The sequence below is a fragment of the Epinephelus lanceolatus genome, chromosome 1 (assembly GCF_041903045.1).
Source record: "Epinephelus lanceolatus isolate andai-2023 chromosome 1, ASM4190304v1, whole genome shotgun sequence".
NCBI classification, from domain to species: Eukaryota; Metazoa; Chordata; class Actinopteri; order Perciformes; family Serranidae; genus Epinephelus; species Epinephelus lanceolatus.
The window spans coordinates 50,813,697-50,829,706 of NC_135734.1; the positions used below are offsets into that span (position 1 = coordinate 50,813,697).

General features: G+C 37.0%; 1 protein-coding gene across 2 annotated transcripts in view; it reads right to left on the reverse strand.

Annotated features, from left to right (window-relative positions):
- Positions 1-5,062: 5,062 nt before the first annotated feature.
- pcbp4 (poly(rC) binding protein 4) overlaps positions 5,063-16,010 on the reverse strand; it is a 250,479-nt gene continuing 239,531 nt past the window's right edge. For both annotated transcript variants that reach the window (XM_078171951.1, XM_033625743.2), the window contains exon 15: positions 5,063-15,999. In XM_078171951.1, the coding sequence (XP_078028077.1) occupies positions 15,567-15,999 (433 nt within the window). In that variant the 3' untranslated portion in view covers positions 5,063-15,566. The remainder of the gene's footprint in view (positions 16,000-16,010) is intronic.

Sequence of the window (16,010 nt, forward strand, 5' to 3'; positions counted from 1 at the left end):
CTATGACTTTTTCATGGTTTTTGACCACATGCTATGCTATGACTTTTTTCATGGTTTTTGACGACATACTATACTATGACTTTTTTAAATTATTGTCGACGACATGCTATACTGTGACTTTTTTAAATTATTTTTGACGACATACTATACTATGACTTTTTTAAATTATTGTCGACGACATGCTATACTATGACTTTTTTAAATTATCGTCAACGACGTGCTATACTATGACTTTTTTCATGGTTTTTGACGACATGCTATACTATGACTTTTTTTCATGATTTTGGACGACATACTATACTATGACTTTTTTTCATGATTTTGGACCACATGCTATACTATGACTTTTTTAAATTATTGTCGACGACATACTATACTATGACTTTTTTCATGGTTTTGGACGACATGCTATACGATGACTTTTTTAAATTATTGTCGACGACATACTATACTATGACTTTTTTTCATGATTTTGGACCACATACTATACTATGACTTTTTTTCATGATTTTGGACGACATGCTATACTATGACTTTTTTCCTTGATTTTGGACCACATACTATACTATGACTTTTTTTCATGATTTTGGACCACATACTATACTATGACTTTTTTTCTTGATTTTGGACCACATACTATACTATGACTTTTTTTCATGATTTTGGACGACATGCTATACTATGACTTTTTTAAATTATTTTCGATGACATACTATACTATGACTTTTTTTCATGATTTTGGACGACATGCTATACTATGACTTTTTTAAATTATTTTCGATGACATGCTATACTATGACTTTTTTCATGGTTTTTGACAACATGCTATGCTATGACTTTTTTCATGGTTTTTGACGACATGCTATGCTATGACTTTTTTCATGATTTCAGACGACATACTATACTATGACTTTTTTCATGGTTTTTGACCACATGCTATGCTATGACTTTTTTCATGATTTCAGACGACATACTATACTATGACTTTTTTCATGGTTTTTGACCACATGCTATGCTATGACTTTTTTCATCGTTTTTGACGACATACTATACTATGACTTTTTTAAATTATTGTCGACGACATGCTATACTGTGACTTTTTTAAATTATTTTTGACGAGATACTATACTATGACTTTTTTAAATTATTGTCGACGACATGCTATACTATGACTTTTTTAAATTATTTTTGACGATATACTATACTATGACTTTTTTAAATCATTGTCGACGACATACTATACTATGACTTTTTTAAATTATCGTCAACGACATGCTATACTATGACTTTTTTCATGGTTTTTGACGACATGCTATACTATGACTTTTTTCATGGTTTTTGACGACATGCTATACTATGACTTTTTTTCATGGTTTTTGACGACATGCTATACTATGACTTTTTTTCATGGTTTTTGACGACATACTATACTATGACTTTTTTCATGGTTTTTGACGACATACTATACTATGACTTTTTTCATGGTTTTTGACGACATGCTATGCTATGACTTTTTTTCATTGCTTTTGACGACATACTATACTTTGACTTTTTTCATGGTTTTTGACGACATGCTATGCTATGACTTTTTTCATGATTTCAGACAACATACTATACTATGACTTTTTTCATGGTTTTTGACGACATGCTATACTATGACTTTTTTCATGATTTCAGACAACATATTATACTTTGACTTTTTTCATGGTTTTTAACGACATGCTATACTATGACTTTTTTCATGGTTTTTGACGACATGCTATACTGTGACTTTTTTAAATTATTTTTGACGACATACTATACTATGACTTTTTTAAATTATTGTCGACGACATGCTATACTATGACTTTTTTAAATTATCGTCAACGACATGCTATACTATGACTTTTTTCATGGATTTTGACGACATGCTATACTATGACTTTTTTCATGGTTTTTGACGACATGCTATGCTATGACTTTTTTTCATGATTTTGGACGACATACTATACTATGACTTTTTTTCATGATTTTGGACCACATGCTATACTATGACTTTTTTAAATTATTGTCGACGACATGCTATACTATGACTTTTTTAAATTATCGTCAACGACATGCTATACTATGACTTTTTTCATGGATTTTGACGACATGCTATACTATGACTTTTTTCATGGTTTTTGACGACATACTATACTATGACTTTTTTTCATGATTTTGGACGACATACTATACTATGACTTTTTTTCATGATTTTGGACCACATACTATACTATGACTTTTTTTCTTGATTTTGGACGACATACTATACTATGACTTTTTTTCATGATTTTGGACGACATGCTATACTATGACTTTTTTTCATGATTTTGGACCACATACTATACTATGACTTTTTTTCTTGATTTTGGACCACATACTATACTATGACTTTTTTTCTTGATTTTGGACCACATACTATACTATGACTTTTTTTCATGATTTTGGACCACATACTATACTATGACTTTTTTTCATGATTTTGGACCACATACTATACTATGACTTTTTTTCTTGATTTTGGACCACATACTATACTATGACTTTTTTTCATGATTTTGGACGACATACTATACTATGACTTTTTTAAATTATTTTCGATGACATACTATACTATGACTTTTTTTCATGATTTTGGACGACATGCTATACTATGACTTTTTTCATGGTTTTTGACAACATGCTATGCTATGACTTTTTTCATGGTTTTTGACGACATGCTATGCTATGACTTTTTTCATGATTTCAGACGACATACTATACTATGACTTTTTTCATGGTTTTTGACCACATGCTATGCTATGACTTTTTTCATGGTTTTTGACGACATACTATACTATGACTTTTTTAAATTATTGTCGACGACATGCTATACTGTGACTTTTTTAAATTATTTTTGACAACATACTATACTATGACTTTTTTAAATTATTGTCGACGACATGCTATACTATGACTTTTTTAAATTATCGTCAACGACATGCTATACTATGACTTTTTTCATGGTTTTTGACGACATGCTATACTATGACTTTTTTCATGGTTTTTGACGACATGCTATGCTATGACTTTTTTAAATTATTTTGGACGATATAGTATACTATGACTTTTTTAAATCATTGTCGACGACATACTATACTATGACTTTTTTAAATTATCGTCATCGACATGCTATACTATGACTTTTTTCATGGTTTTTGACGACATGCTATACTATGACTTTTTTCATGGTTTTTGACGACATGCTATACTATGACTTTTTTTCATGGTTTTTGACGACATACTATACTATGACTTTTTTCATGGTTTTTGACGACATGCTATGCTATGACTTTTTTCATGATTTCAGACAACATACTATACTATGACTTTTGTTATGGTTTTTGGACAACATGCTATACTATGACTTTTTTCATGGTTTTTGACGACATGCTATGCTATGACTTTTTTTCATGGTTTTTGACGACATACTATACTTTGACTTTTTTCATGGTTTTTGACGACATGCTATGCTATGACTTTTTTCATGATTTCAGACAACATACTATACTTTGACTTTTTTCATGGTTTTTGACGACATGCTATACTATGACTTTTTTCATGGTTTTTGACGACATACTATACTATGACTTTTTTAAATTATTGTCGACCACATACTATACTATGACTTTTTTCATGATTTCAGACAACATACTATACTTTGACTTTTTTCATGGTTTTTGATGACATGCTATACTATGACTGTTTTCATGGTTTTTGACGACATACTATACTATGACTTTTTTAAATTATTGTCGACCACATACTATACTATGACTTTTTTCATGGTTTTTGACGACATGCTATACTATGACTTTTTTCATGATTTCAGACAACATACTATACTTTGACTTTTTTCATGGTTTTTGACGACATGCTATACTATGACTTTTTTAAATTATTGTCGACGACATGCTATACTATGACTTTTTTCATGATTTCAGACGACATGCTATACTATGACTTTTTTCATGGTTTTTGACGACATGCTATACTATGACTTTTTTCATGGTTTTTGACGACATACTATACTATGACTTTTTTAAATTATTGTCGACGACATGCTATACTATGACTTTTTTCATGATTTCAGACGACATGCTATACTATGACTTTTTTCATGGTTTTTGACCACATACTATACTATGACTTTTTTAAATTATTGTCGACGACATGCTATACTATGACTTTTTTAAATTATTTTTGACGACATGCTATACTATGACTTTTTTAAATTATTTTTGACGACATGCTATACTATGACTTTTTTAAATTATTGTCGACGACATGCTATACTATGAATTTTTTAAATTACTGTCAATGACATGCTATACTATGACTTTTTTTCATGGTTTTTGACGCCATACTATCCTATGACTTTTTTAAATTATTTTCGACAACATACTATACTATGACTTTTTTAAATTATTTTGGACGACATGCTATACTATGACTTTTTTAAATTATTTTGGACGATATACTATACTATGACTTTTTTCCATGGTTTCTGACAACATACTATACTATGACTTTTTAAAATTATTTTCGATGACATGCTATACTATGACTTTTTTTCATGGTTTTTGACGACATACTATACTATGACTTTTTTTAAATTATTTTTGACGACATACTATACTATGAAATTTTTATTGAAATGTTTTCATCACATGCCTTGATATAAGTTTCTTCATTTGTTTGGCATGGCTTACTATACGATGACTCTTGAATGAACTTTCACATGGGATACTACAGTATGACTTTTCATACTTCTTTTTTATTAACACATTATGCTCAGTGGCATGCTATATAATGACGTAATCAATGCTGAGTTAAGAATCTCTATGACTGTAGATATACTATATATACTATATATTGTAGAATCGAATGACGTTTTTTGGGGGGACAGTTTAATACTTTCTGAATATTAAGGGATACGGGTGCCACACTTCTGTCTGCTCTGAGTCTAACTGCAGAGATAAAACAAGAGTCAGTCAACAGCTTATTTCAGTGTAGGTTTTATTTATTAGAACATGGCATGAATGGAAAGAAAACAGAGAATCACAAACACATCAGGCTGATATACAAAGAGCAAACCTCCCCACCTTCACAGGGAAGTAGAAATTAAAACATATAGATGGTAGTACTTCATACTCAGTAGAGAATATCTTGTCATAATGGATTTTTCATGTTCAAGTGCAATACAATATTCATAACCGTAGTCATTTTTGTTCAACAGTTGGTTCAGAGTGAATGCGTGTTTGGGTGTATTTTTTATGTTTGTTTGCCGTACAAGCTATGTGTGTATTTGTAGTACAACTTGGAATGAGGGCATCAGTTCATAGTGAATTCCTTCTCCATGTTTGATAAAGTCTTGTACAGTGCTGCTGAGACCTCCATCTGCTGTCCTGAGGGTCTGATTCCTGCAACACATTTACCCTGAAGAGTGATTTTCTTTCAACTTGTGTTCACCTCTGAGGCTGAGAGATACCTGTACGAGTTGTGAAGTGTGTTCAGTGAAGTGTACCTGCAAAATGACTTTTCTCAAAAACCATGAAGGACTTCAAATTTAATGAGAGTGCAATCTGTGTTTGCCATTTTCATGAAGAAAAACGCCGAGTTATAAAATGTGTTCATTAAAAATCTGACCAGAGGTTGAATTAATTTTCCTCTAAGCAGTGCATGATGAGCTCAAATTTAACAAGGCTGGACTCTGTGGGTGTAAACTGAATAACAGATTTAAGCAGAAACAAAGTCCCAGAGTCCTGTTAAAGTTGCTGTTGAGGAATCATGGGTAGAATTTAGCTTTTGAAGGATTTTCTAAGTCTGATTTTGATTCTTTTTGTTGTGAAGTTGCCAAAAATCAATCAGTCACTTCCGGGTAGAAAACAGGAATTCATCTCAACTGCAGACACATGTAAAAATGGCAGACTTGTTTGTTCCTGTTGTCATTTTCAGGCATAACTGTAACTTTTTAAGATATATATATTTAAACACAGTGGTCCAACCTATTTGATGTTTATGCTGTGCTCGTGTTTTATGTACTGTGTTGCTTTGCTATCATCTTCAATAAACCAAATTTAGTGGCACTGAATATAAGCAATTTGCTGTGTGGACTGAGCCGCGGCAAAATGTATTTAAGCCACCTTTTAAAAAAAGAAAAAAACCCTTTACCCTACGTGCTAACCAATAGGGGTCGGGGAAAAAAAATCAATACAGCACAGTTTTGTGATATTTCTGTATGGTAGTATCGTATTGTCACACAGTGCCTAGTACTGATTTTTTTATTCTATAAATTATTAATATTACAAATAGAAATTAAACTTTAGGTAGCCTACTAGAATAAAATAATCAGTTGCTTTTTCAGTTCACTAGATACATTTTGCTGCTGAAAAAAAGAATGAAATAAAATGAACAGAGTGAAAACTTTATATTGTTAGATTAAACAGATGTTGACAAAAAATTCCTTTGTAATTTAAAAATGTAATAAGAAATAATTCATTAATTTATTGTAATAAATCACAAAATATTTTATCGCAATACTCAGCATATTGCAACATATTTAAAACCGCAATAACATTGTGTCGTAAATTAAGTATCGTGATTGTGAATCCTGTGGTGAGTCCCACCCCAACTAACCAACCGAGGCTGCAGTAGAGCGGCAACTTATCTGCAAAGTAAAATTACAGCTTTTGTCAGTGGAGTGTGGTGGCTGTGATATAACAGCTTCAGTTCCTCACTAGGAGAGGCTGACTGACAGCATTGTAAAGTGATAAAAATATTCTAAATGTAGCGTACACTTAAACTGATAGTGAGTTTTTTGGTTGGCCTTTTTTTCAGGTTGCTAAAAACTAACTAACTGATGCAGCGTTTGCTCAGCGTCGTTGATTTTCTGTATGTGACACAAAGGTTTTCTACCCGGAAGTTATTGCAGATAAACACTGTGATTTGGCCTATACTTGTACTTCACAAGTCCAGCTCCAATTTCAGTGTTAATCTTTAGAGAAGTGTTTGCATTTGAGTTTTGTTTTATAATTTTAGTAAGAATAAAACGACGAGTTAATGCGGTTATCAAATATAAAGTAAATCAAACTGGTTACATGTAATTCAAGGGCTGTGTCGTTCAGGTAAGTATAATTATCAGATTGGACTTGGTATATTTATCTGTAAACTAATAACCAACTGATCATCAGGGCAGATGCATCAGGAGCCAGACCCCTGGTCCACCGTAGCCCTTTCATTTCAGCTGCACGTCACCAGCACCAGCACAGCCTCCATGTGACCCATGTGACACATGGATCACTGAGCTGAACCACGCAGAGATGTTTTTGCATAGACATTGATTCAAGTCAGACTCATGCAAATAAACAGACGAGAGACACGTGGACGAGAAACAGAAAGAGAAATGAAGAAAACAAAAGGTGTGAGCGTGGAGAGGACGGATGAGTGACGTGATTAAACACGGTGTCCACAGTTCAGTTCAGTTCAGTTCAGTTCAGTTCATCAACAAGGTTATTTGACTTTATAAAAATAAGTGAGTTTGTTTAATATACCACATTATTATCATTATTTTTAGAAACAAAGAAAAAGGAACTGAGAACTCTACACATCGACAACCCATCGAGTTAAATATGAATGTATTTGTTACAGTTGAAAAGTACACACACATATATTTGCTTGCCAATGTGTAGCTACTCATCCGGCTCTGTTTAGTATTGCTTTTAGTTCACACTGTCAGTGAAGAGGGAGTCAGTGCAACGACCGAGGCCTGTGTGTGTGTGTGTGTGTGTGTGTGTGTGTGTGTACAAGTCAGATGGTTGGATCTGTAGGAGTGCTAATTTAATCATCAAGATCATGTGTGTGTATTTACATGTGTGTGTGTGTGTGTGTGTGTTAGTGAGGCCAAGCAAACATGCAGCATTAGTCTCTGACACTCCGGCAAGGACAGTAAACCGAGCTGAGCATCAGTTTAGTTTGAAAAGAAAGAAAAAGGACATAAATAAAAGGACGTTGCTTTTTACTTTCACACACAGAGGAGGGACTCTCTCTGCCACAGAACTACAATAAGTAGAACAACCCCAATCCTGATGTGCTGATCCACTGATCAGCAAATGGGCTCGTTTATTCTCCCTTTACATGCAACATGATGGAAATGTTGTAATCGTCACTGCCTAAAGTTACTGCTGGAGCTGCTGCAGGTGGAGCTGGTTTAAATAACTTTATTGACTGTTTCATGGCGTCTTTTGGTTGCTAGGAAACAACAATGTTGTTCCACTAAAGGCTCACTTATACTCCCTTGATGTGTGGAAATAGATGCGTCCATTTCAAATGCTGTAAACGTCACTGCCCTCATACTTCTATGTGTCCTTTATGCTGGCATAGATACAGCCAATAGATTGTACTAGAGGGTGGAATTAAAAAAGGCGACGGTGGAGGAGGTCGTACTATTGTTCGTCTTCAAACCCTAAACTAAAAAGAAATAAAGAGATCCACATGATGGCGCTAGAGGGCAGAATCAAGTTTCAAACATGCCGACTGGGGGGTTTGAATTATTGTACCTTTTAATAGAGGCAGCTTTGTAGATGGCGGTGATCTGTGAGGCCATTAAATCCTTGTGACAGTTGGACGATTGGATTCTTTTCACTAGGTTACTGATTTGCTCTGTTGCGCCATTTTCTAAATGTCTTCTTCATGTCATACAGCCAGGTCTCCCTTGTGCTCCGCTACACTGCCCCCCTCAATTTACGGTGGTACTGCTCCGTTTTGTCCTTATCCATAAGGTTTCAGAAAACGTGAACAAATATGGTGAAATGAGCGCAGAGTACAAGTAAAAGTTCTCCTGTGACTGATACCTGACATCATGAGTCTATTAACACAGATGCATCACTGCATGTTGCTGTTGGAGCTGCTGCAGGCGGAGCTGGTTTCAACCACTTTATAAACCGTTTCAAGGCGTCTTCTGGTTGCTAGGAAACAACAACGTTGTTCCACCAAAGGAAATAAACTATAAAGAAACTAAAGGAGTTTATACTTCTTCACGTGGGGAGACAGGTTCGTCCATGTCAAGCGTTGCAAACATCACTGCCCACATATTTCTATGCATCCTTTATGATGGCATAGATACAACCAACAGATGGCACTAAAGAGTGGAGACATAAAAAAGACGACAGTGGTCTGCAAGGTCATTAAATACATCGCGACACGAGGATGAAGAATTGTCATCACTTATTTGTTGCGTTCTGCCTTTTTTTTATTTTTTAAAGATGTTTTTGTCGTCTCCTACGGTCGTATCTCGCTTGAACTACGCTACACTGCCTCCATGTTCTCCTGTGGTACCGCTCTGTTTCATTTGTATCTGCAAGAATTTTGGCATTGTGAACAAATAAAGACGAAATGAACGCAGAGTACGGACAGTGTGGATCGCAGCAGTCAATTTCATCAGTTTTGATACTGGTAATGTTTCTCGTCTCTACACTTATCCACACTCAATTTTGTAAAAACATTCTCAAAGAAATTCAAGATTTTTTCTGGTATAAATGATTAAAACAAACATCTAGGAGAAGTGCAGTGACGAACAGTAACACTAGCCGACTGAAAATGTCTAACTGAATGAACAATGTTTTAATAAAGATCTGAGCACAGACTGCTGCAGCGTTGGTACTCATCCCTTCATGAATATACCTTTTCTACCAACCTTACAGCTATAATCAGGTGGTTTGGATGTCTTACTGTATTCATACACCACAAAATGTTCCATTCTTCATGTTGTGCGTGATTGAAGGCTTGTCCCTTATATCTGCAGGAAAAGGTGATTTAAGTGTGTTAAGCTGGATTTCGGCTGCCTGGTGTCACAGTGTGGTCCTTGATATATCTGCTGAGAGCTGACAGGGTTATTGATCGATGGTACTGAGCGAGGAAGGAGTTTACAAGATGCTGACAGGCTCCTCGCTGCAGTTACTTCTCCATACAAAGGGATTAAGAAGAAAAATCATATTTGATTGTTTCTGTTAATTTCAGGCAACTGCAGCAGCAACATGTTGCACCTTTAAATGAACGCCACAGAATATGAATGATCTTAATCTGTACACATCACCCTCTACAGGAAGTGGTGTTTCTACTTTCTTCTAGTTCTGTGGATGAAAGTTGAGAAGCAGGTCGACATTTACAAACACAAGTCCCCGGTTAGAAAGTGTGTGTGTGGTAAAATGTCCAGTTTGAGCTCACAAGTGAAAACACTACTCTTCTATCTAACAAAAACATCTGGTTATTAGCATAAATCGTACAGTGATCTTTTTTTTTTTTTTTTTTTCTTTTAACCCAAAACAAAAACAAGTTAATTTTGTTCACACAACTAAAAAAGAAACAAACAAAAAACAGTTGACAGTATTTACCTGCAGCCATGTTGGGAAAAGAAAGATATTTAGTATTCTAAAAGTGTAAATGTAATACTCCTCTTAATAAGTTAAAAAATAATTTAAACAACACATTTCAAATGAGAATTGTGAACAAAAACAATTACAGACTGTTAAAGCAAAAAGGCGTCTTTAAAATCTGTTGCAAGTTTTAAAAAACTCTATACAACAAATACTAAAACTAAAGACAGGAAGAGACAGGAAGCAGAAAGGAAGTAGTCATATACAAGTAGACATCATTGTATACAAAAGCCGAGTTGTTCAGCTCAGTGTTAGTGACCAGTGATATAAACTCTCTGAGGGAATATTTCATATTAGTCAATAAATATGAGAGTATACAATAGAATAAGGAGCGAGGGACAAAAAGAGAGCAGGAAACAGACGAGGAGGGAAAAGCTGAATAGTCTCTATGGCTTTTACAGGCTTTGTGGCCCAAATAACCTTTAACATCAGTATCATCGTACAGTAGCTGCAAACACCCAGCGAACCCCTGAACAGTCACTCTGATACGGGCGGAGCTATAAAAACAAGTCAGGAGTAAAAACTTCAACAAAACAGACGGAGTGGGATTATTGGAAAATAACGATGTGGCAGCCTTAAAGACTCGGACCTGCTGGGAGGGTTCGGATTCTGATGAATTTTATGTCTCTGCATGCGCTTTACGGTATTGTTTAACCATGAGCTCATTCAGTTATCACCTTTAAACCTTTGAGTTTCTCCTGTTTGGTTTTTTTTATTTCAATTTCCATGTACTATGTAAGAAAGTTTAAACCAGTGGTCCCTACTTTTGAAACCTTTATGACCGTTGGAGAGTACCAGCAAAAAGCACACACACTCATAGAACATGAGTTACATCCAGTAACTACTAACTTTAACATTGTGAGACAGCTGCACCAGCTTTAGGTTAGGGTTAGGAAAAGATCATGATTTAGGTTTAAATAAGCAAGCGTAATGTTATTTAAGTTATATATGTAATGAACGTTAAGTACATTATGTAAGTTAACTTACGTGGCTACAGAAGTTGAAATAACTCAACATCGACATTTGGTCTCCTGTGTGAAAGTCCTGTGTTTGTTTGGACCATCCACCATACTATGTAGATTTGTTGCCCTTTATGCTATGTCACCTGACTCTCTCCTTTGCTCCCGTCATAATTACTACGGCCACTAGAGGTCACCACCGAACAATACGTAAGTATGGATCGCAATAAGCTGCTTGCGTGACTTAGCTTTCGATGGCTGTCATGAACAGTAGATGCACCGATTTACTGGCCGTACATCACTATCAGCTGATATTCATCTTGCTGTCTGCCATCAGCAAATAGCATGACATTTACAAATGGCGGCGGTCGAAGTTTTTCTGTTGTGTCTCATCAATTTTGCGCAGGCTAAAAAGTAGGGCTGTTAGCAGCCGGTGGTTGGAACTAACAGCAGACAGAGGTTGCATTGAGTTACGTTATGATGCGTTCAAGCTCTGTTCTGTAGAAATGAACACTTGGCGAAGATAAATTATAGCCTTATCATGATGCGTTCACATGTGAGCTTGTAAATGTAGTTTTTTGGTGAGAAACTTTAATAAATTCAGCTGTTTGAGGGAGAAAATTGTTCATGTGTTCACAGCAATATAAAACAGATAACAGAGGGAATGTTTTTCATAAAAGGTTATTTTAAAAGATGTTTTAATTATGTGTATAATTTTTAAAATTAAGATTACTTTGTTTCCCAAAAAAATCATCAGATATCAGTGCATTTTTATTGAATAGTTTTTTGTTTGCTGGACAAAAGACTTTGACATTTTTACACAAATTTTTGTGTAAAATGTGAGTAATTTTCTGTGGTGGTTTTGGTGAGGTCATCAGAATATATGTAGCAATAAACAGCATTTCCTGATATATACATTTTTTCACATTTCTAATTGTAGCTCTGTCATAGTTTGTCATATTATAAAATTATTTAGTAAATATTATTTAGGCTCATTGGTAAAATGTGTGTCAATAGTATCATTAGCTCAGATTTTGGTTGTACAAAAAAAAACCCCGAACCAAAATGGGCTGCAGGGATTTTACTGGTCTGAATGAATCTGTAGGACTGACGACACTCACAGGAGTTAGTTCGGTGGTTGTTCATGTACACTGGAGATGAGACAGCAGCTCTCTCTGATCATATGTCTGGAATAACTACAGCGCTCTGACTGATACATGTCTGGGCCCTAAAACTCTGTAAAGCCAAAGCCTTGCTCTCCATGTGAAATCAGATTTGAGTTCCTTCGATGGGCTCAGACTGTGTTGAGGGTGAAGATGTATCAGGATTTCTTTGAGCTCTTTTTAAAGTGGTAAATCTTTCCGTCTGTTGCTCCGACAGCAGCTTCTGATGGCTGGTTTCTGTGAGCTGTGATGTCATTAACTGGGGTATAACTGCATATTTAACAGTTTAACACTGTGATATTGATATTCTCTGTTAATGTCATTATGCCAGCTTAAGTGACGTAGTATATGAACTGACTTTGTTGTCTGGAGGTGGAGGGGAGGGTGGATGGCGTGACATCCAGGCCGCTGTTCCAGGCCCAAACCAGTTGTGATTTAACAAGTCATTGCTGCATTTCCAGCAGCTTATAACGCACCAAATGTCGTGTGTTTAGCGACCTGTTGCTGTTTTTCTAGCGGGGATAGTAGCACGAAAAGTGGTTGTTTCTCATCAAGACATTGCTGCATTTCCAACAGCTTTTAACGCACCAAATGTGGGTGTTTTTAGTGACCTGTTGCAGTTTTACCAGCTGGGATATTGCCACAAAAAGCAGCTGATTTTACTGAGACAGAGCTGTGTTTCCAGCGACCTTTTTGGCACCAAATGTGGATATTTTTTGGAGACCCTTTGCTGACGTTCCAGCAGGGATAGTACCATGAAAAGCGTTTCCTTTTTTCCGAGACAGAGCTGCGTTTCCAGCGAGTGTTTAGGCACCAAATATGGGTGTTTTTAGCAACTTGCTGTTGTTATTCCAGCTGGTACTGTGTAACCAAAACCATGTATTTTAAGCCAAAACATGACCTTTTCCTAACAAAGTGGTTTTTGTGTCTGAACATAACCACACATTAACCACAGAGATGTTAAAAACGTCAAGTTTCAGCGTGTCCCCTACGTAATAATTTGCAAATGTCACATCCCTATGGTTAGAAACGACATTTTTTCCTGGCGACTGCGTTGCATTTAAGGAAGATAATAAAAATGTTGCCTGTTTCTAAGGTGGTAGTTTGTGCAGTAAAAGAAGTTGACATCTCTCATGTCGGTTGGTGGTGGACTGAACTTTAGAGGAGGAGGTGTTTTTCTCTGCGTTCTAGAGCATCTCATTCATAGCCTGGTCAACATTCAGCACCAACAAACTGCACACAGAGACATAAAGACACACATGAGTTTGTGTGTTGGAAGTAGAATTTGTTTCTCAAAGATTTCCTTAAAAGAATCTACAATGCAAAGTGTGATATGTGACTCGACTTTCTGAGTTATGGCTGTGTTGAAGACCACTTATCTACAAGGGGGTAGTAGAGAGGAGTCAGCGACCCTGAGACGTTTATTAAACCAGTGAGAATCTGCACAGCAACATGCAGCTTTGACGCGTTAGCGATGCTAAACAAATGAAAGCATCACAGTAGCTGTTTGTAGTGATCCATCACCCTTACTGTAGGAAGCTGCTGTACAGGATTGTCTACGTTTGCATTGAGACATAAAAAAAGTCAAAAATATCCTACAGATAATCAGTGCTCACTGTCGGGATCGTCAGTGACACTGTGTTGGATATTTCTGTCTGTTTCAGTCTTTAGTATCGGCGCCGTTTTCACCTGACTTTGAGGATTTAAGCGCTCATAAAACTTTATGAAAAAAGCAAAAAGCTAACACAAATGTGTTGTTTGTGTCCCGTAGAAAAGGTCAAGAAAGCAAGATGGAGGGTATTATTTCTTCATCGTCTATTTGTTCTTTAATTTATTTTTCCCATGTGGAGCTTAGATGGATATCAGCATGAAAATTTGACAGCCTCGCTCACTGCGTTACTGATTACCCATGAGCCACTGCAATCTGGTGTCTGGCTGTCACACAGAGTTCTTAACTGGGATCAGTTAACAGAGTGTGGCAGCAGGTTCTCAGTTCATTAAGGCTGTTTTTATCAGTCTGCAGAGGAGACGACGACTTCTTTTTCATAGTTTTTTTTGTAGTTTACATTAAGGTTTTTCCTCTTTGGCCGCACTGTGCCAAGCCATGAAGACATGAGCCTGACTCCGCCCACCAGTCCAGTGTCTCTGACAGTCTCCATCCAGGTCAGTGAAAACATGGATGCTTCACACACAGAAGATCTATACAATCAGCACAGTTTCAAGATTAGAGTCACCAATTCAGTATCTGACCAAATGTCTCCCCTTCTGTTCCTGAGATATGACGTTAAAACATGATGATGTCACAGTCAAGCTGACCTTTGACCTTTTGGATGTAAAATGTCATCACTGCATCATTTTATTCTGTTCGACATTTGTGTGAAGTTTTGTCATAATGAGAGAATGAATTCTTGAGTTATGGCTGAAAACATATTTTGTGAGGTCACACTGACCTTTGACTTTCGATCACAAAATTCTAATCAGTGTATTTTTTGGTCCAAATGGACGTCTGTGCCAAATTTGAAGAAATTCCCTCAAGGTGGTTTTGAGATATCGTGTTCATGAGAATGGGATGGACGGACTGGTGTATGTGCGGATGTATGTGTAGGTATGGACAACCTGGAAACACACTGCCTCCCATTACGGCTCTCGTCAGCGTGGAGGCCTCATAAAACAGGTCTAATCAAGACTCAGTGCTGCTCACAGACGTACATGGCGTGGCTCAGTGCGACTAACCCCAAGATAAACCTTATTGTCATTATCATCACATCATAAATCATCCAATGATCCCACTTTGACACCAGACAGGAATAAGAGATGGAGAGGCAGAGGAAGAAAGAGAAGTGACATAACAAAAGAAGGAAAATAAGAAGTGCCCTTCCATCTAAAAACCAGCCTCGTCCTCAGAAGCTACCTCAGTGATGCAAACTCATCCTCTCATTCCCTCTCCCTCATCAGTACGGCGCAAACTTCTGTCTCTCCGGCTTCTTCATCCCGTTGGCTGAGGACGAGATCTTGGCCGTGTAGGACGCCAGGGCCGCCGCCGCGTGAGCCTGAACCGGAACGGCTGCCGTCGCCGCCGTCTGCATCGAACCTGGTAACATGGGAGTCCCGATGGCTGCAGCCGCCGCCGCCGCCGCCGCTGCTGCTGAGGCAGGAGGGGTGGAGAGTGCCAGGTAAGGGATGGATTTCATTCCCAGGAGGCTGGAGAGGGGGAGGGCGTAGGGAGCGCCCAGCATTTGAGCGTGGGGCAGTGCGGCGCCCATCGCTGCCAGGGGGGAGGAGGAGGAGGACGAGGCAGGGGGGGCGGGCTGGGTGAAGCTCATGGTCAGGTCAACGGGAGACGGCATGGAGGAGGACTGGGCGGTGGATTTGGCGGTCTCTAAACTGGAGGAGGG